The 25752-nt window shown below is 35.0% G+C and overlaps 1 protein-coding gene across 1 annotated transcript in view; it reads right to left on the bottom strand.

Annotated features, from left to right (window-relative positions):
• Positions 1 to 25752, bottom strand: part of LOC138705023 (corticotropin-releasing factor-binding protein) — a 706376-nt gene that overhangs the window by 83012 nt on the left and 597612 nt on the right. Inside the window, exon 6 of the mRNA XM_069833566.1 lies at positions 508 to 616. Coding sequence (XP_069689667.1) covers positions 508 to 616 — 109 coding nt within the window. The remainder of the gene's footprint in view (positions 1 to 507; positions 617 to 25752) is intronic.

Here is a 25752-nt window from a genome sequence, read left to right as displayed (position 1 = left end):
GAAACGATTACCGAAAACCAATGGTGGCGTTGCTGTCTGTTTTGACGTGTGTATGTTGGCATGCCGAGGGGGAGAGGTGCGAGCCAATGGAAGTACTGTCTCTTCCAAGAAGATGAACAAATGAGGACATCGCTGTGGAAATAAAGAACGTAACAAGAGAAAAATTCGAAGCTAATTAAACGCGCAATATATGTTTACGAATGAAATAATAATACAGTGCGATACAAGACACGCATTCGCATGCAATGGAAGAAACTAAAGTCGTAATGTAACCATCACAATGCAAGACTGATTCTATCGATGTCATTTCTCTTCCGACTGTACTCTTGAATATCATTCAAGTTATCTCGTGACCTTTCCTCTCGCCCGCTCTTCCTTATCGCAGTGTTTGATTCGCATTCCTTCCGTCGGTATTCCGTGCTTGCGAGACCTATACATGAGGAGAAATGGAGGAGGAGGCGAAGAAGACTGTCACATCTGACTGCAAAAGGGACAGGCTTCACTGACCTGGTTTTGAATCCAGTCCGCAGATGGAGTCGGCTACAGCCAGATGCGACGTGTCGAGACCCTCCGCACCGCCCAGCTGCACGTAGTCGGGAAGCCCACGCTTTTGACACTGCAACACATTCAACCAATTAATTACAGGAACTACTAACATATAACGTTTTAGGTTCTGAAGCCTGTTCAATCTATAGGATGAATATTCTATTAATCTTGCAAAAACCTTTATTTTCACTTTCTCCTTTAGCCAAGTATATCATCACTTCGAATTGGATGTATTTTCAGGTTGTATTTCGGCAATCTGTGGAAGAGATATTTTAAACAGTGATGGAACAGTTATATTCAAACTCAAAGATGTGCATAATTCAGTAAATACAGAGCAGTTCTGAAAGTTTTCTCTATGCGAAATCATTTATAGCCACGATAAACTGCGCCATAACATTTAAAATGAGTTTTATGAAAAAATAATTGTAGGTGGCCGTTTCCCATTCACTTATTCTGCTTTGCGAGGACACGTTGGCTTGTAAGAGAGTAGCGGCGTAATATTTTCAAATCAAAGATACATATTTCAAAATATGTTGATAATAATGGGAAGACTTATGCAAGAACATTAAAACTTACGAAAGGCTCGGGACTAGATTAACATTGTAGGGCATGCAGGAGATAAAAGAAATTCTTTATAACATATATATTCTAAGGCAGATGAAAGTGCTGTGAATTTATCATCTGACTGTGAGCCCTTAGTTCGTGTTTTGGGAAACTACTTCATGGAAGTAAGTGAGCTCTTCGAAGATCGCAGTAACCTCTGTCATGTTACTCATGTAACAGAGCGGAACACTCACAATGTATGTTCAAGGCCAAGTCGCCATGTTCCAGGTCAGTTAGGCCTATTAATCTAATATCTAATCTAGGCATCCAGAGCATAACAAAGATCTATTAGTATGCAAATCTGGCTTTCAGGTAAAACTCCCTGTGAAGCAGACTAAAATATTTTCAAGGGAGAAGTTGTTCTGGAGCCGGGTATCCATCCTGGGACCTTTGGTTTAGCACACCAACACTCTACCGACTGACCTACCCAGGAACTTCACCCGACACCGTCTCAATTATTCCCTTTTTATCCACATACCTCGAGTGAGTTGACAAGAAGCTAGAAACCCACATCGAGTACACACAAATTCTGTGTGACTTGAAATTGTGGTTTTCTGTTAACGTATTTACAGTGACGTATATATTGTGCAAATCTGGCTTTCAGGTGAAGCTCCCTGTGAAGCAGACTTGAATAATTTCAAGGGAAAAATTGTTCCGGGGCCGCGTATAGTTCCCGGGACCAACGCTCTGCAATTGAGAGTGTATCCGGTTAAGTTTCTCAGTAGCTCAGTCAGTAGTGCGTTGGCATGCTAATTCAAACATCCCGGGATCGATGCCCGCCCCCGGAATATTTTTTCCTTTTAAATTATTAAAGAGCTAATAGGTTCTCTTCTCGAATGGAACGTATTGTAAATCTAAATGAACTATGGAGTATAAATTATATACACGTTGTCCTTGTGAATATTACTGAAGTCGTGAGCAACGATAAGAATTTATTGAGACAAGTAGTGTGAACTAATTTGGACATCCTATGTCGTTTGAATGTTCAACATTTATGAACAAATGCGTATTTTCTCTGATAAAAGTAAATTTCGGATCAATGAATTGGTAGGCAATGAGCTGCAGTGGAAAACAGCTGACTAAATTGCTTTAGAAATTGAACATTGAATATTTCTCTTAAATCAGCTTGATTACACTATGATGAATGAAAACGTTTAAAAAATGAGAGTATTGTAAAATGTTGACTGAATATATAATTATAGAGTACAATAATAATAATAATAATAATAATAATAATAATAATAATAATAATAATAATAATATTAATCCGTGGCGCCAAAGCCTTTGAAGTGCCCAGGCAGATCACCCGGCTGCTGGCCTTACGTTCACATTCCGAAGCAGAGGTGGACGATCATCCAACCAGAATGGAGGTATCGCGTGGCTAATACGATGGTCCTCCCAGCCGTTATAGCTGGCTTTCGCAACCGGATTCCGCTACCTATCATAGCTTCCCAAGTACGTACATCACGATGCTGGGTGGGCACCGGTCCCATACACTGGCCGAAATTTCATGAGAAAATTTCTTCCTCCATGAGGACTCAAACCAGCGCGCATTCCTTAACGCGAGTCCTAGGCAAGATGCCTTAGGCCTATATCACGACTCTACGGCGCGGGACACTTGTATCATTACTGGACATAAATTATTATGGTGATAAATCATTAATATAATCTATAAACAATAATGATCCCTTGGAACTCAATGTGTAATATTTCTAAATTCTGAGTGAGTATCGTTGTGACTACTTGATACATTATACGGGTCCTAGCTCACCGGCCTGGCTCCATGAAGAATGCAAAAGAAGCGTATCAATTCTTAGGCCATATCTACTTCAAACCACACAGCTTCTGAACTGATAGCATCCAAAGTACAAGCTACATAAAAACATATGGCTCATGACTATCTGCATTACGGCCTTACAGGTTGGACTCTTACACAATAGGAATGGAATCTGTATCACATTCAATACGTGAATGATAACATTTCGTCGTATGTACATCACGCGCACAGTTAACAAAATTGAAGTGTGAAACAACATCAAATATTACAGCTGTTTTCACATTACACGTATTAGTCTCTAATTTCTGCAGACAAGACTTTATTGGGGATAGGCCTAATCTGTCATTTAATAAAGTGATATACTTGATTTCTGTACTAAACAATATAATACAAATCTATGGGATTCAATTTGGTGGACAGACTTGAAACAGCATTATCTTGTGTGCATAACGCGTGCTGGTTCGATCCCCAGCCTGGTTATGATGGAATTTGTAGTGGACAAAGCAGACTGATAGAGGATATCTCTCGGAGTACTCCCGTTTAACTCTTCATTCCACCAACACTCTCCACGTCCTCCTCATTTCATCTATCATCTCTTATAGTTAAGAATAGGTTGGGATGAAGTCTTGGGAGTTGTGCGGTAGGATGGAATTAAAAAATGATATTTTTATTTCGATTATGTAATACCCGTCAAAAGTTGCGACTCATGTAGTCCGTAAAATTTCAGCCATTTTTAATAATATCTTGAGGACTCTATTGAGCTTTGAAGTTAAAGTACGCTTATATAAGTATCTTTAAGTAGGGTAAGACGGGTGAATAGGACCACTAAATGGAAAATTGTCTGCAACGGAACTCAGTTTCAACTATACTCTAGTTAGGTAGCCTGTTTCTTCATCTATCTCCCATATTAAACTTAAATTCGTTGCTTTCAAATATTAAATAATGTTTTGAATCAAGTCGACATACTGCATGGTCCTATTCGACCGACTTCGTGCGGGTGAATAGAGCCACATACGAGTAGATGGGTGAAAGGGACCACTTTGAGGAATGTGAAATTATGACAAAAACGCTCCATTTATACATATCAGAACCCCTGCGGTGGTTAAGTAGTCAGACCTCTGACCGCAGGCGGCCCGGGTTCGAGTCCCGGTCAAGTCTGGAAATTTTCGTTGAAAAATCCATAGTGACCCTTGTGGCGGACAAGGTCACAGTTGGGCTTTTCTCGGGGTTCTCCCGTTTTTCCCCATATTAGGCATTTACATAATTCCATCACCATTTCTCCGTTTCGTCATCATTCCGTAGCATTCCCCGATTGCCGGCTGGCGACGCACGGTGGCTAGGGTCGAGGGGGGTTGCCTACTCGACACCTGGGTACACAGCGAACCTTAGTGTAGTCAGCCAGTGTGGGTTTGGGAATGCGCCTAACTTAAGGGTCAGCGCAATTGACCGTAACAGGTCGCAGCGATGAGCCATAGTGCCCCCTCCCATAAATTCAATTGAATTGAATTCAATATACCTATCAGACATATTTAGTAGTTTTTATAATTTGTTTAATTAATTTTGCAATAATTTTTCACTATTACAAACACTAGGTGTGGGATGTAGAAGAAACAAAAGAACTGACTCGTAAAAATAATAGATTTTAATTTCTACAAAATTTAAGATAATATTAAAACACCTCGACAATGGACAGTGTCCATTGCCTGATCTATGTTATAAATACATATACGACGTTTCGAGACTTGGATCTGCTCTCGTCTTTAGCTCTTTTCGTGATACTGACACTTTTTATTTATTATTATTATTTTTTTTTTTGTAATTTCCATGACGTTAGCGCAGGCAAGGATTTAAGCCAAAAACTCTTAAACACTAATCTAGTACCTTAACCACTAGACCACCGAATTGTTAGCGGAAAGGACTAATGTTTATCCACTTCAAAGTAAAAACAAAAACTATCAATATCATGAAAAACTCCTGAATAGAAGATTAGACCTAACTACCGAAACGTCATGTATTTCTAATATATCAAACAATGGACAATGTCTGAGAAAGGCGAGTCATTAATCATATACCACTGTCACAGAACTGTAGACTTTTAGAGATTATTTTATACTTAATTATTTTATTTTCTCAGAGCGGACTGATTCACCCGAAATGGTTTAGTGAGTTATTTCAACGGTTGGCAACACTGACTCAAGAATCTCTGTATCAGATTCTAAACAGTATTCACACTATACAATAATAAGAACATTGTGGAGTATTTAAAAATAAACAGCTGTAGTTATGTCATTTAACTTCTTCCTCCTAGAAACAATGATTTGGTTCACAAAGAAAGAAAGACTACTTCCTTGCGATTCTAGTTCTATCAGCTTCTAAGGGATTATAAGGTAACCTATGAGATTGAGCACCTTACAAACCAATGTTGATGGCTCTGATACTAAATATTTTCTAAAATTGTCCCTATTCGCCCTCTGGGCCTAATCGCCCCCCCTTTACCCTAAAAAGCCATTTCCTCCAATTTTCCAGTTGTGAACCATTTAATAATAGGCTAGTCAGATAATGTTCACTGCTGAATCTATTTTAATCCTTTCTATTTAACTATTACGGATAAAGAAGAACCAATAGGGAATTATTCACAAATGTGAAATGCGGGTGCTGTGGAAAAAAATATCTGATCGATTTGGTATCTCCGATCGTATAGTTTCAGCCACTGCATCGGCTGTATTGAACGACACAGGGATCATACAAAAAACAAAGTAAAAGTTTTGTTATTGACAGGAGCAAAGTTCGAAGGTTCAGCCGAAAGAACTGTTACAGTTAAAGAACAATTTTTAGAGTTCCTATCTTAAACGTGAAAGGATTAGCAGAAAAGGCAACACGCTGTGCCACGGAATATTTAAAATGCGTTTAATCAAAGAGAGTAAAAGAGGAAGATATATCGATACTTAAAGAGCCAGAATCCGAATACTTGAAACATATTACATCAGCCTCGAGTTCGGAATAATTGCACAGTCTATAATTTCTTTTCTGATGTCAGGCATCTGTTCAGCTAATTTTTTAGCAATTGATTGCTAGGGTATGGCAGTTTACATGATGTGCAAAAAAATAGTGTTAACTTATCCGACTCTTACAGTAACAATTGGCAATTGATGGCTTATAGCCTATTCCAAATACATATGAATGAGCTTCCTTTTCATCACTTGCGTTCCTTGTGCAGGTACTATAAGACCAGAAAGGTACTCTGAAAGTATACGGAAAGCATTATGAACTGTTGCATTTTGTGTCATTATCTTCAAATAAGAGAGATTTACCATGAATACATACAACGAACAAGGTTCATGATCTCAGTACTGATCAGAAATATTTTTATGAAATTTGTAAAGCTGTTGTTTCTGGAAACTGTCCATCAGATCTGGAAAATCCAGGAAAAATTTCACTTGCTGGATGGTTTACAACTGCTAGTCTATTATTGCGACATTTTAAATTAAGACTGATAGCTCATTGTTTAATTTTATAATTCATTGCAACATATATCGGGCCTATAGAGCAGTGGTCATCAGCTCAGAGCACCCTGGGGCAAGCGTCTTTTACCCGCGGAGAACACACTGTACTATGATGCACTCGTAGCTGCTAGCGGGTATGCTCTCTACCTCTTGTGCTGCACGACGGGGCACACGAGACGGCTCCGCTTATCCGTTACCCATTTCAGCGAGTGCTGACGACAATTACTGCTATAGAGTATTCGGATCTTAAATTATTGCAGTAGAGCAGAGAATGGAATTTATTCGTCTCTTTCCTTCTCATGAATTTCACCATAAGCGCTATCCTTTTCTAATCAAACGGGGTTGCCACATTTCCGTAAAATATATAGTAATCAACAAAAATACGTGAATATATTAGCCGTTCAGAGCAAAAGTGGCGTATCAAAATTTGATAATGAGGTTTAAAGTAAAAATTCTGTAAAATACAGCGCAAAGTAGCAATTCATATGTCGTTCTTGCAATCCACTGACTACTAATAGTTTAAATACATTGAATATTAATTTACTTTGCGCTGTATTTTATGAAATGTTTACTTCAATCCTCATTACCCATTTTTGACTTACACCACTTCTGCTCTGAACGGCTCATATAGCTACGTACAGAATTTGAAGCTGCATCTGTTTGCGTTAATGAAAAATGTCTTACATAGTAATTAAGGGTTAAAATGTCAATATAATGAAAATTTACCCCACATGCAAAATCTTCGCTATACTAAACATATCGCGTCATAGATCCTATATTAAATCAGATAGAATTTTTTCTTTTTACCCTTGGTAAAGAAACATTCAATCTCCACGTACGTACGTTTAAATCTACATTTGAATGATAAGAAAATGCAGAATGTCTCTTTCCTTTCAGTCATAGTCAGAAATGTTTACATGAAAACACGAAAAATTCAGCCATTGGGAAACTTTTTTGGTGTTGACTGGTACAAAGGGTCAAAGCGGGAGAAATGTCCTTCGAAAATGGAAGTTATTTTTAAAACAAACTCCAAGCCTGTAGCTCATTTAGTTCTAGGATGATTTAGGAAAGGGTGGACATCTGTTCTGTTTCGTTCTGACGCGCCGCGTTAGCTCCTTCATTGGAGCAGAGTAACCTGGAGTGAGACTAGTGGCCAACAGGCTTGGAGCTCACATATTTAGTTTCTTACAGCCCCCAACCCCTCGCAAGGACGCGTTTGCGTACCTTTTAAATTTGTCCTCCCAATTCTCCTCCTTCGATTTTTCGATTTTTCGAAGACCTTTTAAACTTGATTCTTTCAATAGGCTCTTCTTCCCAGATTGCACGCATACGCGATTGGAATATTGAACTGTGTAGATGCAGCTTTAGTTCCGTTACACACTACAGCGAGACTGCGTTTGCCGAGCTATAAAAATGCTTTCGTGTAGCACTGATTGTAACGGTCGAAATAAGGCGCAGCTGACATTGGTCCTGCTTCCGCAGGTAACTATAATTTTAGCCTATAAAATTTGAATTTTGTGAATGAAATTAAACAATTAATGTTAAATTTATGTAACATCATCGCATATCAAACCCATAGACCTTTCATAATAATAATTACGTCTTTGATCAATCCGCCTTCCATATGGCGTAATAAAATTCGTGTTTTAATTAGGCCTATCTATACAGAGATGGCTTCACTGTGTAGCAACATGTCTCGCTGTGAATACATAAGCATTGGTATATAGCTGTCCCCACTATGAATGATAAATTAAATTATGATTTCAGCAGATAATGAAAATGTATTTATGTTATAATAATAAGAGAAAAGTGCAGTACATGTAATTAACATTGTTAAACCTGTAGCCTATTTCGCTTTTCGCAAATGGCATTACTGAATAATATCGAATTTCTTTATTGCAGTAATCGATATTCATCTATTTCAACTTCACAAAGTCTGAATAGGTTAAGTATTCGTTAATATACAATTATTAACATTTTGTGATCGAATTTTAGGGATATATTATTTACATTTTTATTTTATTCACGAAATAGTCCTAATAAATGCCACTCGAGGTCTGAGATTTCCCAGATAAATTTCAGACCTCTCGTGACATTACTACAGATAAATCTTGGGTAAATGTCAGTCTGGATTTAACTTTAATTTTTAGATATTTAAGTATTTTTTTTAATATTGAACCATGTGAGATATATAGAATATTCGGACCTTAAATTGCAGTACAGCGCTTATGGAGTGCGCTGTTGCAACAACTGCAGAAAAGTGCGCGCAAGAGTGGCTTAAGCAGAACGTCACAACTATAATTGCGCGCAAGAATGGCTTACGCGGAACGTCACAACTACACATTAACCCTAGCAATGTCAACGGGGGTCTATAAGGTCCACAGGTTTAGTCTTTCATTATTAGCTCATTAAGTATTTCGAATCAATTTAAAAAAAAATTAGTGTCAGTTGTACCGTAAACTGACAAACTGTGAAATATTTTAAAATTATCTTCATAAAATATAATACAATTCAAACTTGTTATGGACCTTGGTAAAAGAAAGGGTAGGAAATTCAAGTTTTTTTATTTATATTTTATTTTCAATTATCGTTTGAATGTTTGAAATAGATATTTCTCTTCAACAATGGATTAACAGCTGTCAGTTTTTTTTTTTTTTACAATTTCCTGCTTGTTATGAGAACTTGTCTTTCTCATTTTTTCTGTTCATAGACATAGTCAGATAGTTATGTCGACATGTGCAATTCGTGAAACCTCCATGGAGAAGATAGTCAATGATGTCTTAGCCCAACGAACATTAGCACAGTGCGTCTCTTACCCGCGGATATTCAGATGCACTCCTTACCTATTACCAATTTGAGCGAGTGCTGACGACCACTGTCTTAGACGAATCAGATACAGAAACAAGCGAAGTTGAGGACAACATCGAAGAAGTTGGATTGTCTGATTCTGAAGTTGAAAATGAGGATAAACACAATGTGTCAGTTAGTGGAGAAATCTATACATCAAAATCTAGACGTGTATATTTTACACAACCTCCAGCATGGTGGAAACATAGTAGAGGTGTGGGACAAGCTGTGCGTGTTTTCGTTCAGTCTGCGCATGACGTCACCTTTACTGCAAGCCGCACTCGAATGACACAGTCAACATAACAGATTGTTGATGGTTAGTTCTGCGTCCATAGATTTAAATGAATAAATAAAAATCATGGTTTGTGTATTCAGTAAATATTGACAGTATAGGCTATAATAGGGTCTACCTTGAAGTGATAACATTATAAAATAGTGAACAATAAATTAAATTCAAGAGTCAAGAAATAATGTAATACGGTAGTGCAACGTTAATAATTGCCTTCTGTAATATACACGTACTTTTATAATAATTATAATACATTATGCTACAATTATGCACAAAATTAGGCCCATATATGACACAAATTATATTACACATGAATTCAAGTACAATAGGAACTACCTTGAAATGATAACGTAATAAAATTATGATCTATTACATATTAAACTTAAGTTTCAAGAAACAATGTGATATGGCAGTGTGTCATTAATAATATGCCTTCTGTAATATACACGTGGTTTTATAATAATTACAATACAATGTGTAATAAATATATACTTACTTAGATCTATACAGTTATTTATAACATACATTGTTTTGTACATGAATTCAAATACTTTTGAACCTTCATTAACATATGTATATGAATTTCTTGGAATAATTTGTCATTATAGTAAACAAATATTTTTATATATTCAGGCTATTGGAGACATAATATAGTCTACTACATTATTTACCTTATTATTCCACACACGACATAATATAGTTTCACCATTATAAATCCCACTCTGTTAAGTAAATACTTATTCTTATGCAATCTTTTTCATTTTCTTTATAATATTTCTCTTTGAAATTCCAGACATTTTTATTATTTTATTAATTTCTTTAATTCTAATAAATGTTCTTGTTCTAACCAATATCGTAATTACTTCTGGCGGAAGAGGAGAACTCATTTCTGCTTCGTTTTTCATGGCAGAATTAACCAAATTTAGTCTTTTTTATTATAAATTTCTCATGAGAAACAGAATCTCCGTGCACATCTGAGAATATACTTCAACAAGCATGGCAACCAATTGTAGAGCCTTAGAAGGAAGAATTAAGTTTCCACGGGACACTGTAGTAATCCAGTCTTTTTGATTAGCAGAAGTTGACAATTTTGTGGGAATTCCAAGATTCGGGTATTGCTCCATATGTTTTGATGCAGCATATCCTGCAATATATTTGAATCCTTCCTGGGATATCCGCTGTCTTGCAGAGATTTCATATATTTTTTCTGGGAGGCCTATATTTTCTTCAGGATCTCGATCGTTGGTAAATTTAACCGGTTTCAGAATGCGTTTAAGAAATTCTGCCGTTGCACATAGTTCTTTCTGCAGATTATCATTGACTTCTGATTGGCTTGTACTAGGACCCACTATTAATGCCTCTTCTTCCGAAAGCAAATCGGAGGTGTTTTTGTTCTCACAAAACTGAGATAATGGATTTCGACCTAGTATGTACCACTTCAGTCTGTTTAAAATCTAAAGCAGAGGGATGATCGTTTGTTCTACCCATGCTTCTAATTTCCGAAAAAAAGTTTTCTACCAGATCTTGGTTAAGTTTTCTTGTGATGATGTATTCAATTTTGTACTTGTACCTCTTTGCCTCATACAACAATGTTAATGATTTATTATTTATTAGAATCCCCTCCTGATAAGGTAATTTCCTGTTTGCTTCTCCTACTTCAACTGTGGTCATGAAGTCATTCATTTCTGAGAGTATAATATTCTGATCTTGAAGGTTTATTCCGTAACTATGCAGCCCATGGTGGGTACCGAATTTAGAAACGGTATTAAATAAATCAAACCAATCATTAGTTAATTTTATTGCCTTTGAAGTTTCTTTCCATTCATTTGATCTCAACAGCTAGTTTTCACCACACCATTTCAAAGCCTTTGCAACTCTGTTGGAAAATAATTGTGCTGCCAAACTAACTTTTTGTCTTTGGGTACCACGGACACTTAAGTGTAACGGAGTTAACTTGTAAGCTAATTTTGTATCAGAGGACGAGGATGCACGTAAAAGTTCATGAATTGGTTCTGATGAAATGTCCAATCCGTTCAAGTTGAAACCATGATCTAGAAAGTGATTCCTGTGTAATTTCAATAAATGTGGAGCGTCTGAAAAAAACAAATATTTCTCGAGTTGAATCATTTGGATTAGGAAAACTGCAATTTAGTTTGGTAGAAATTTTCAAATCACGCCACAATTTTCTGTTACTTCCACCTAAATCGCTAACTGTGGCCACAACTTGAAAACCACTGCCTTCTAACTGGCAAATTATGTCTGTTAGGATTTCTTTTGTCATTGTCTGATCATATTTATAGTATACGGGCTGCCTCTACCTTGCACTGCCTTATGAGGTCCAATTATTTGTTCTTCCCTACTGTCAAAAGAAACCTCATTTAAATACATTTCATCAAATGCTAATACTGTTACACGATCTAACTCCGACATATTTGTAGCTCTCGCCTTCATTAATTTTAAGACATCATGAAGTACACCTTCCTCAAGCGATAATTGCTTTACTGCCTATTTTCTCAGAGTTGACAAATCAGGTAACGGGTAATTTAATTTTGTTCTTAAGTATCGGTATGTTTTTGGACTTAGGTTTCGAAGTGTTATTGCAGTACCGTAATCTTCTACAAACCATTTCACCCTACGCTTTTTACTCAAAAGGGCATCAATTTGCCCAATAGTGAAAAATGGTTTCAAAATTTCAGCCACTTTAGATTTAACTTCTGTTTGTCTAATGTTTTTCAATGAAATTACATCCTCATGTAATTTTCTTTCGTCTTCTTCATGTTTCCTGTTGGCAGCTGTCAATTCCTTAATCCTCGTTTGTAGAGAGTAATTCTTCTCTTCTAATTCTTGAATTCTTTGTATTAGTATTTGGCATTCCTCTGTGACAGTAGACTCAGTGGCTCCGCGATTTTCCATTGTTACATTAGTGCTGGATGCTCCTGTTGCGCTGAAGTGAAAGAAAGTTAATAGGTACAGTAGCCTACATGCAATTAGGAGCGTATTTAGGCCTCGGCAGACTAAGCAGCTGTCTAGGACGGCAGATTTGAGGGAGCGACTTTTAAGCTATTACTGTTAATGTTTTATATGTTTTTTAAATTTTATTCATAACTCTTTTAAAGAGTACATGAACTTAAACGCACAATGAAAAGGATATGAATAACATTGACAACAATCAGTTCAAATTATGTATTGTAATTAATGTCTAGTTAGGTTTATTAAAGAAACTGTACTCAACGCAATGAGCTGCGATCGCTGTCTGCAGTAAAGATGACGTCACACGCCTCGGCCGCTATCGCAACAGCATGCGCAGTCCCACACCTTTACTATGTTTCCACCATGACCTCCAGCATGATCCTCACGCCAACTATGCACAATATTTGAATAATTTCAAGGAATAAATTGTTCTAGGGCCGGGTATCGAACCCGGGACCTTTGGCTAAGCGCACCAAGGCTCTACCGACTGAGCTACCCAGTAACTCTACCACACACGGACTCAATTTTTCCCTTTATATCCCCATACCTCAAAGTGAGCTGACAAACCGTCCTGGGTAGGTCAGTCGGTAGAGCATTGGTGCACTTAGCCAAAGGTCCCGGGTTCGATACCCGGCCCCGGAACAATTTTTCCCTTTAAATTATTCAACTTAGCTTCACAGAGAGCTATACCTGAAAGCTAGATTTACATTGTGCAGAATAGCCTATTGTACGTGAAAAAATGGGACTTCGTACACAGGGGAAAGTAAATTCTATGACTGAAACAATAGGCTTACAGTTGTTTCTTACACTACATATTATGAATCTGATAAAAGCCTACTTCAATGAGGCACAGCACACAGTTGTTTGCTACATGATTTGTTGTTGGTAATGACACAAACTACGACACGACTAATCCAAGATTTGTGGTCTTTCCTGCAAAGTCGACAAATTATTACGGAGCAATGAGTCGAACTCGGTTCTTTGAACTAACAAGAATTCTTAGCTTTAACGACAAGAACACAAGGAAAATACGCCTCCAGAATGACAAGTTTGCACTACTGAGGAAATTATTTCAAAGTCTCGATGAGCTTTTTCCCAAGTTTTACGTTCCTAGTCCTCATAATTTATTATGATATGAATACTGAGTCGTGTATGTAGGCTAATGTTTCTTGAATTACAGAAAATAAGTAACTTTTGAAGTCTTAATTAATGGATATAAAAACAAAATAGCATAATTTGAAAAAAAAAATGAAATAAATATTATATTTGTGGGACTGAGAGGCTTCCCCGTTGGTAATGCATGTTACAGATTATGGGTTAGTATTCCTAGGGTTAATGTACTTGTGGAGCAAATCATGAATTCAATCTAATCCAGCATTCACAGTACCTAGATTACGAATGAAAGCATTTTTCTATTCGATAATTAAGAGGAAAACCTATTTCTTCCATCCGAAAAACTAGATACTTACAATGATGAAATACTGTTACATTATAGTTTTATGTGCGTTGTGAGTATTAAATAATAATATACAATACATCCATCTCTTATTGCTAATTGTATTTAATTCCTGAAATAATTAAACAATTCTGAACCATAATTGACCAAACCTTGTATTGTGGGACCCTATCACCGCGGCATGGGCGGTCCTAAAGTTGCGGATAGAGGAGACTGTACCTAGATATGGAGGGTATCTGTGAATGTATTGAATAAGCAGTCGTGGACAGCCGATGAGGTGTAGGCCTCAAGTTTGGGGGTTGGGTGAAGGGCTAACAACTCATCACCGTAAAAAAACAGCTTGTTACGAATCTCTACAATAGGCCTCGGAATGAGACTGATTCCTTGGCACGGCCACAGCAAAGGAATAAGGCTGTGAAATTTGGTACTTGGAATGATACAAGTCTATATAGAACAAGAGGGGTTACATTAGTAGCAAAAGAACTAGCTAGATATAAGTTAGATTTTGTGAGAGTACAGGTGGTTAGATTAGATGGAAATGGCTTATCAAAAACAGGAGATTACTTGTTATATTATAGCTAAGGAAACAATACATACCTCTTAGGAACAGGATTCTTTATCCATTAAAGAATAAAATCGGCAGTAAAGAAGGTCGATTTCATCAGTGAGAGCTTATCGTATTTAGTACTTAAGAGTAGAAGGTGCTATATCGTAGTTATAAACGCCAACGCCCCTACAGAAGAGAAATACGACCATATTGTTTATTGTTAGTAAAATAACTTGTACAAACATTGGATCTTAATTCTTCCCTAAAGAAGTAAAATATACCTTCTATGAGGAATTGGAACATACTTGTGAATTATCTAGATATCACATTAAATTTTTATTGGGGGATTTCAATGTTAAAGCAGGACAGGAGGATATTTTTAAACCAACTATTGGAAAAGAGAGCCTACACGTAACTAGTGATGATAATGGAGTTAGGTTAGTCAACTTTGCCACATCAAAAAAATTAATTGTCAAAATACAACATTCTTCCATTAGGCTATACATAAATATACTGGGACTTCTCCAGATGGATTGACACACAACCAAATAGATAGATAAACGAAGACATACTAGTATAGTAGTCTAACATTCAGGGGGGGGGCAGATTATAAATCTGACCATTGTTTTGTAATTGTAGAAATAAGAGAAAGACTATCAGTAGCCAAACGTCTATAAGAACAAGTTAATATTCCGAAATTAAAGGACGAGGAAACTAAGCAACATTATTAGGTCGAAATTTCAAACAGTGGTTTGATGACGATTGTTTCATGGTAGTAGAAAGAACGAAACGCGAAAAATTGAAATTCTTACAGGATCCAGTTGAGGACAATAAAGATAATTATTTCAATGAAAGACGGGAAGCAAATCGTACACTTAGGTATAAAAATGAGATTACTTGAAGGAAAAACTGAATGAGGTAGAATCAAATGGTGAGAATCATAACATTAGATATTTATATAAGGCCATAAAGCAATTTAAGTACGCATATCAGGAAAGGGTAAACATGATGAAGGTTGGGAATGGTGATTTGCTTGCAGACTCTCATTCAATCCTGAACAGATGGAAGAACTATATTGGGCAACTACAAAATGTATGCTACATAGGCCAAAGAGAAATGGTGGGGACGAAATTCAAATACAAACTGCTGAGCCATTTATAGCCAAACCTACACTTTCTGAAGTCAAAATTGCGATTGAAAATCTGAAAAAAGATTCAAGTCCCCAGGTATCGATGGAATTGCAGCAGCATTAATAAAAGAGGGTGGAAGCGCATTATCTAGCGAAATTTAAGAGTTTGTACTTGCTATTTCGGAAAAGAAATTGTACCAGAACAATGGAAGGAGTCCATAATTGTTCTCATTTTTAAGCAAGGGTACAAGACTAACTGTAGTAACTTTCGCGGAATATCGCTTTTGTTGACGTCGTACAAAATTTTGTCCTCTATTCTTTTTAGAAGATTAACTTTATATATGTAGTTGAAAATTTTTAAGGATCATCAGTGTTGTTTTAGGCATAATAGCTCAACTATTGATCAGATTTTTTGTATTCGAAAAATATTGGAGGAAAATGGGAATATAAAGATGCAGTACATCAGTTATTCATAGATTTCAAAACGGCATATGACTCTGTTGAGAGAGAAGTTTCATATGATATTCTTATTGAATTTTGTATGCCCAAGGAACTAGTTCTATTAATTAAAATGTGTCTTAGTGAAACATATAACAGAATCCGTATAGTCAGTTTCTGTCGAATGCTTTTCCAATTCACTGTGGGCTAAAGGAAGGAAACGCACTATTGCCTTTACTTTTAACTACGCTCTAGAATATGCCATTAGGAAAATCCGGGATAACAGAGAGGGTTTGGAATTGAGCGGGTTATATCAGCTGCTTGTTTATGCGGATGATGCGAATGTGTCAGGAAAAAATCCACAAACTATAGGGAAAACACGGGAATTTTATTTAAAGCAAGTAAAGAGGTAGGTTTTAATGTAAAGCCCGAAAAGACAAAGGATATGTTTATGTCTCGTGACCAGAATGTTGTACAAAATGGAAATATAAAAGTTGAAAACTTACCCTTTGGAGAGTTGGGAAAATTCAAATATCTTGGTGTAACAGTAACAAATATAAAAGCAGTAAAATATATATATGACACTCGCAGAATAAATATGAAAAATGCCTCTTATTATTCGGTCGAGTAGCTTTTGTCATCCAGTCTACTCTCAAAAAAGATTGTGAAACTTGGACTTTCACTTTCAGAGAGGAACAGAGGTTAAGCCTGTTTGAGATCAGATGCTTAGGAAAAAATATTTGGGGCTAAGAGGGATGAAGTTACAGGAGAATGGAGAAAGTTACACAATGCAGAACTGCACGCATTGTATTCTTCACCTGACATAATTAGTAACATTAAATTTAGACGTTTGAGATAGACAGGGCATATAGCACGTAAGGGTGAATACAGAAATGCATATAGAGCGTTAGTTGGGAGGCCGGAGGGAAAAAGACCTTTGAGGAGTTAGGGAGGCCGAGACGTAGATGGAAGAATAATATTAAAATGGATTTGAGGGAGGTAGGATATGATGACAAAGACTAGATTAATCTTGCTCAGGATAGGAACTGATGGCGGGGTTATGTGAGGGGGGGGCAATGAACCACTAGGTTTCTGGAAAGCCATTTTTGTAATTAAGTAAATTTATCAACATTTTTCGTTACGTTCTTTCGAACTTGTTTATGTGAAAGAGCGGAAAGCCATGTTTCTCTATAGGTTGCTACTAATCTGTGACTATTTTGTGACATTTTCCTTTTTGCGGGATTAAATATTATTTTAATAATGTGTGAATTCAAGTATGATATAAAGACATTATGATATTCGAGTTTTACTAGTAAATAAATGCACAGAATTTATGAAAATGTTCTAAAATATAAAGCTGAGTAGAGCCCTTAAGTTGTTACTCATTCAGAAAATCAAAGTTATTATATTCATTGTCTTTGTAGACACATCTGTTGCGCAATATTACGCTTTTTAGAACAAATAGAAGTTAAATTATCAATATTTATCGCCACTCAATTGTACGGAGCTATCTACTGATATATAATTTAAGAACATTGACCTTTAGGGCTTGGGGTTTGTCACTTACTCGTCTGGAGGTAGGACCTGACATTATCATGGACAGGAATGCCCGCCTCTCGTATCTTATTACGATTGCGACCCGGCCCAACTGTCGGACTGGAGCAATAATCGGATATAGGGTGCACTGTGGGCCAAAGTGAATTATTTTCTATTTAACGATGTAGAGAACTGAAACCTGTTAACTTCAGAAACACGCCTGGCATGAGTGCTAGTCGAAACAAGATAATTGTATGAATGTTCTCTGTTTTACTAAGTTGACTCTTTGACGTTGTCGTAATGGATAATGACTGTATATGAAAGGACTCAGTGGTGAACTATGTCATAATTAGAGGCTGAATATTTAGCAAAATGTCTTTTTACTGGGTGGAAGTAAATCATTATTTACATAGATATAAATGTGATTTGGGGTAAATCAAAGTGCAATGGCCAATTTTTATTTTGCCCATTTTATCTTTTAAGGTGTTTCTTACTAATAAGTGCCCTTTTTTTGTCTTTTTAAAGTAATATTTCTTGTTTATTTGCAATTTTCTAATTAATTGCAATGTAATGTGTATGAAATTTAAATACTTGAAACAATAACTAACTTTACTAACAATAGTCAATAAAATTAATTTATTTCGGTGATTAATCTACTAATAATCGTGCTTTAATACTGTTGCTATAATATGAATAATGATCGACAATCCACAGTTACAAATATAATATTGTCATGTCTTCAAAGTACCAACAATCAGCTTTATAACTTTAAATATTAAGCTCATTCTCATAGGAGCTGTCACGTAGCATTTCCAATTTTTCGCTTTCATATTTTCAAATCGTACTGTTACAATTTTGTGCTACACGTGTTTATTATTGTAGGAGAAAGAAATTTGAGTGAGGAGCAGTCAGTTATTGTCGGATGACAGAAGGTATAAGATCGGTTAGCTAGAATCCCTAAATTCAGTAAATAATTGAAAAGTAAATTTCATGCTTACGTTAGTGAATTTGGGGCCCATGTGTTTTCAACCGATGGAACAGTTTTGTTATGTAAGGTTTGTGAAAAGACAGTTCATTACGAAAAAAAGTATTTTATAAGTCAACATGTGTCACCTACGAAGTAAATATGTGAGTTATGTTGAAATAATTTAAATTTATTGTGAAAATATATTATGCCTTTTTTAAATTGATATACCTTTTTCAAAGATTGTTGTGCCTTTTTTTACGTTTTTATTACCCTTTTGCCTGTCTATAAATAAATACATAAATATCCGGCTTTTAGTCATAATGTTAATTCTTCTCAAGGAGAAGAAAGAATCCTACTAAGATGTCGCCCTGGCAGAACTAATACTGACTTCCAGATAAGCGCATTCCCTACTCACACCAGCTGACTGTACTAAGATTCGCTGAGTTGTCAGGTTTCGAGCAGGATATCGCACACCGCCCTAGACCAGCCGGCGATCTGGGAATGATAATGAAATACAGATGAGGCACAATGAGGTTCATGCCTAACGTGGGGAAATGCGAGAACCACGAGGAAAGCTCAACTATGATCATGTCCCGCACAAGTGTCACTAGGAATTTTTCAATGAATAATAAATTCTAGGTCTCACCCAGGATCGCTTACTTGACGGCAGAAGTTGTAGACCACCCAGACATCGTAGTAACTTATGCTATCATACAAATTATAATACATAAATCTTAATTACCGCTTCCGATATATTCGTAAAATTGTTAAAATTTGACCTTCCAGAATGTCCACAATATAGGGTAAGGTTGCCTAATTCCGTGACATATTTAATAAAGTCTATATTTATGCCAAACTTGTACTAAAAATTTTCAAATAACATCTGAATGACGTTATTTGGACCTTTAGCTACAGTTTTTACAACATTCAGTGTCAACAGAGTCACAAGTTTGGTATATAATATATGATTCTTCACTGTTATACAGTGGCTCCTAAATCCGAGACAGGGATCCAAATTCCATGATAGTGGTTTACTAATTCCGTGAGTGATAGCCTAATTCCGTTATACTAAAATAATCCTCACGTGTCTTTTTATGACAAGCAAATTTCATATAATCAGTTACTTTTTCAATTTAATTATAAAACTTTAAAATCTCGACGATTAATAAATAGTCAAATTTTACTCTATAAGACTGTCAACGGTTACATTGAACAACTGTGATTTTCTTAAATTCCTTCAGTTCAATGTAGAAAAAAACAGAATTACTTCAAAGGCAACCTTTTGTTATTCCCATTCCTAGAACTGTTTTCTTCAATAATTCTCCATTGTTTGTTATGTGTAATACTGAAACTTTAAATTGTGATTCTCAATTAGATTTCAGTTTAACAGTTGAAAAATTTCATACAATACTAAAAAGAATTGTATTTCCTTAGATATTTAAATTATGAAGAAGTGTATTATAATGTTTTTACTCTAGTTTTTAAATAATTTTGCATCATTATATTGATATTTGGCACTATATTAACTGCAATATTATATTCTAGCATCTACAGTATTATCGTTATGTATTTTCTTTCTTTCGTTTGTGGTGTTTGTTTTGTTTTGTTTTTTTTAATATGTATTTTGTGTATGTATCTGTGTAAGCCACCTGTAATTGAGGACAGTTTTTGCAAAACTTGCTAACTGCAAAATTTGCAAAATTGAGATTTTGATGGATTCGTTAACATAAGGCAGGCTTCTACATGATGTTCAAAACGTCTTAGTAAAATTGGGTTATTTCTCTTCATTGTAGTGTGTCAAAGTGTGATCGTTTTTTCAAAACTTGCTTTCTGCTATAAGTGAGACATACAGCAAAACTTGCTTACTACAGTGTTTTGTCTCTCCTGTAAAATTTAGTTCTTTTAGTTAGCAAGTTTTGCAAAAACAGTCCTCAATTCGAAGCCTGCTTCTGTTGGTGGAGGATTTAAATAAATAAATTAATTAATTAACTGCTCAGAAAACAAACGTGTATTTGGAAAAACATATTAAAGTCACGGTATATTGTTTTAATATGTATTAATCAAGAAATTACAACATAGAAAAAGTATTTTAATAGAAAATACTTGTGTAACCACAGGAATACATATTACATATTAAAATATTACAAACAAAAAAACTGAAAGTTAAATTCAATACAAAATTAAATTTGAATAAATTGAATTATAACACAATTATTTCTCATTATTTATATTTCTAACAACAGCAGTTAAATATATGCCCTATTATTTTATTATAATTATAATTGATGTTTTCTAAACTTATTTCTATTATTTCCACGAACTATTTTCTTTCATAGACATTAATTTTCACAATTTATCGTTGGCATCACTGGTCGAGTGAGCCAGGAAGGAGAAATATGAAAATAAATCCAAAAAGGGAAAGCTCCTGCAGTTTTATTACTGTCTCACAACGTTTAAATGATCATACACATTGATTCAGCTGACTGTAATCTACAGTAATGTATCATTTTTATAATGCTATATTAATTCTTACTTCAAATATAAAATGTTTCTTCAAGAGCGGTCACAACAGAAAGAAAAACTTACTGGTCAACCACCTTTCAATGAACAAAAGCTTCTGCAGTCGACTGCTTCTATTCAAAAGGCGGGTAGTAAATAGAATTGAACAGAAGACATCTGGAATTTGTTAGGTACCGGTATTTCAAACACTTAAAAGTCAGAGACCACAACTTCATGGCAGTCAATTGAAATTTTATCACGGGATTAGGGGTATCATGGAATTAGGTACTGTTACCCTATAAGTTTGCATGTAACAATATTGTGTAATAGAAATACCGGCTACTATTTAATTGCAGCATCTGAGTAATTGCATTTCCTCTGGAGCTGTTACCAGAATTTAGGAAAGGAAGATCATGTACAGACAGTATATTCGTACCAAAACAAAATATGATAGCAAAATGTAAAGAATTTAATAAAGATCTTCGCCTACTTTTTATTGAATACCAAAATGTATTTGGTAATGTTACGAGAGAGAAACATTGGGAAACAGTGACTCAAAGAGGTATCCCTAAACACCTGATTGCAATTATAAGATATGTATGAAAACTCCAAACTTTGCTAGTCCAAAACAAGGGAAAATATATGAGGAGAAAATAAATTTAGGAGTAAGACAGGGCTGTAGCTTGTCGCCGACAATATTTAATTTATACCTTAATGAAGTTGTTAGGAATATGAAAATACAGGTGAACGAGTTTTCTATATAACGGCATTGTGGAGAAAGAAAATAATTTAAAAAGTGTTGTCTGCCGATGATCAAGTAATTCTATCAAGCGACGAAGACACAATGCAGAAAGGACAATGTGAATTAAATAAAATTATAAACAAATTGTTTTCATAATTTTAAAACAAAAAATTAAAGTGATGGCCTTTATAGGTAAAAGACCTGTAAGATCTAAGATCGTGGTGGAAGATTACATTATTGAACAAATAAATAAATTTAATTTCTTTGGATTCCAAATACCATACATGGGTGAAATTGATATTAATCGTAAAATGTCTAGTTTCAATAATATATGCGCCACTACTAAAAGAACATTCCGTAATGGAACAAGAAAGGACACCCAGATTAATTATATAAACTTTATATCATAAAGTAATGGCAACTACCTGCAGAACTTTATGGAAACGAGACTTGGACCATGACGGAGAAGGATAAGAGTAGATTGCAAGTAGAATAAATGGTATTTCTCCGAAGTGTCTCAGCAGTGATGAGATTAGATCGTATAAGAAATGTTACAATTAGACAAAAATTGGGTTCTGCGGTCTTATAGACAATGGTGTTCAATATCAGTCAAATTGGCAGGATCACATACAACGAATGGACCAAAGTAGACTACCCAAAGTGGTTGCTGAATATTTTCACAAAAGAAATAGAAGCATTGGTCGACAATCAAAAAGATGGCGACAACAAATAAAGGAGCCGCAACAGGTTTAAGAGTCTATAGCTTGTAGTAAAAGAAGAAGAAGAATAAGAAGAAGGAAGAAGAGAAGGAGGAGAAGAAAAAGAAGATGAAGAAGAAATATTACCGATTCTATGTCTCAATTCCTCTAAAGCTAATATATTATTAGATTCCAAATAATGATACATAACGACCTCAAACAATTTTGAAAATATTACTAATGATATTAATCTGTAATTGGCAAGAGTATATTCATCTCCCGTTTTGTAAGGTACCTGCGGGAATAAAGGACCAGCATGTTATAAGGCTCACTACCTAGTTTTGCCATTAGTTATACACTTTTGCATAAGAGAGCAACAGCTCATAAGACCTATTTCTTCTTGCATTCGAGTGAGGTATAAAGAAATTAGATTCTCGTTTTTCTTTGTAGCTGACTGGTAGCAACAAGTTATGTGTGATAATTTATGTTTTCTTCATAAAATTCTGCAAAATTTAAGTTGATATTTAATCGTTCTACTGTGTGTTATTAATATAATATTAAATGCATGTTACTGTGTAAACATTAAGACGTTTGGGGCTACCGTGAAACTTTCGCTAATGAGCATATGAGCACTCCATAAATTAAAATTGGCGCGAAGAAACATAGCAGGAAATAAGGCACATGAAGTAAATATGTAGAAACGCCCACAAGTTCATAGAAGTCCCTGAACTATAAACTTCAAACTCTGAAGCACAATCTTTTTTGCAAGAAATGAAACAAACGAAAGACTGACAATTCCTAATGCAGAAAGAGCATTGGATGAACCAACAATTTCAGGATTTATAGACATCCAGGGGATGCGGATGTGTTCTGTCTGCGAAGAGAATTGTTGTAGATACACATGTGTGTGTCTCTTGTGAATGTTGGATGTACGATGAATGTGTAAGTCTCACTGAGGAAAAACCTGAAGACTTTGTATACCCAAATTTTGTTCAATACTTATATTCTTTATTGTGGGCCTTATTATCTGTCACAGCAGGATATAAGGCCCAGTGACATGATGTTAATTTTCATTGCTCACAGCATTTATGTGTCTGTTTGAATATTTATTTGATGTAAAATATTGCAGGATAACTATAAAAGTATGCTGTTCCATTATTTAATAATTGCTAAACGTCTCCATTTCAAAGAAAGAACGTTTTATTCCTTAGGTGAGCCTTATTACCCCCGGTTACTTTATTTCGGTTTTCCTATTGAATATTTGAGTCTTTCCGAGTAAACATCACATTGCATTGACAGATTGTATAAAAAGCTTAATGGAAGAGAAATTATTTCGGAAAAGACTTCTGGAACTTCATTTCATATTCCATCATATTCAAAGGGTTTTTCTTTTTATAAGTTTTATGAGATACATAATATCTGTTGCAGTAGTGGGAATAAATTTTAGGCCTGAAAATTAAATCTTAAAGGTAGTCTATTTCATAAAGAAGTAATTGCAGCATCGTCTGCACAACCTCAAATGATTAAGGAGAGAGGACGTTATTTTTTGGTAAAAAATGAGTACATTTGCCGAAAAAAAAATGTTTAAAACACTCTGTGATATATGTTAAATACATTGCATGACATTTTGTGGGTATTTGTGTCCTTGTCGAGTGTTGGGACATCATTTTTAAAGTTCCTGTGTTCTGGGATTTTTAATTCACACTCCTCCTTTGATTTTTATTTCCGGTAACTTCATTTTGTTTTGCTATATTGCCAAACAAATATGGATATAATTTCTGGACTATTAAAGAAATTAAGAACACACATTCTCTAGACTCTTAGGAAACGTTTCTCTGTAACCGAATTTTGTTAATAGATATATTTCTAAAAATATGTCTGTCTATTTGAAAAAAAAAGGAAATAAAAAAATTGTTATTAAATTTTACTTGTTTATTTTACAAATTTAGTGACTAACATCAAAATTCTGTTACAGACAGTTAGTAGAACATGCTTTCACAAGTAAAATGTAAAGAAATGTTTGAATTTATCTTTAAAAATGGCTTAGATATATCTGTTTCAGTAAAATTTTGCATTGGGTATATTTTTTCAAATCTGGACCTCCAAATAATTTTTTTTCAAAATATTTAGGCCTATATTTAGTTGGGTTGCTATAGTCATGTGCTCTCTGCATACAAAAAGTTAAAATTTTACACCAAATAGGAAAAAAGTGAAAAAAAAAAAAAAAATACCGTTCTCTTCCCTTAAATCGTCAAATATATTTATATAGAAATTGCGAAAGAATTTGTAATAGAATTTTGATCCTCTATTTTGTCATCAAGACGTCGCGGAATTTCATTCAATTGCATGTTTTTACTGATCTGGCATATTGAGAAAATGAAAATGAATCTTTGACGCTCATGGTTTTTACCTTGGAATGAACTATGAAGTCGACTTTATTTTGCATAAATGCATATTTCCAAGGGTTTTCTTCTTTAAATGCATACAAAGTAAAGCCTCGTTAATCTTGACCCCGATAAGCCGACTTCGCTTAATCCAGACAGGCAAAAAAAAAAAAAAAACGATGAGTTTGAAAAAAAATACTACGCGCTAAATTGAAAAATTGTTCTAACAAACGTTGTATGAGAAACGAGAATAAAAAATAAAAACTATAGGCTTCCCTTAAAAAAAATAGATTGGCCTTAAAATTATTTTCTAAACGTTCTCTAAATACAACTTAAATAATGCAATTTGATTTCCTACTTAAAGTCAATTTTATTTAAAACATTTCTGTCTTAAACGCTTTGTTTGTGGGATTTTTCACATTATCATATATGTATGTATGTATGTATGTATGTATGTATGTATGTATGTATGTATGTATGTATGTATGTATGTATGTATGTAGCCTATGTATGTATGTATGTATGTATGTATGTATGACTCCACATTACACGACACAAACACACCCCCACAGGAAACACAAACAAAAAGCGCCAAGACCAGCAGCAACCAAGTCTGAAGATGGCCCAAAACAGACTGAAACATGTTAACCAGGTACGGTAAAATTTAACACGAGAAAGACATATAATACATATTCCGAAATGACATTTTCTGTATGAAAATAAAAAATAAAATCATTAACCTCTCGTAATTAAAAGAAACATTTTTTCTGTTTCAAGAAACTGTCACCTTGGAACACTATCACACCAGAATAAATTTATTG

The sequence above is a fragment of the Periplaneta americana genome, chromosome 8, assembly GCF_040183065.1.
Source record: "Periplaneta americana isolate PAMFEO1 chromosome 8, P.americana_PAMFEO1_priV1, whole genome shotgun sequence".
In the NCBI taxonomy this organism is placed as follows: domain Eukaryota; kingdom Metazoa; phylum Arthropoda; class Insecta; order Blattodea; family Blattidae; genus Periplaneta; species Periplaneta americana.
This window is presented reverse-complemented; position numbering and strand designations above follow the sequence as displayed.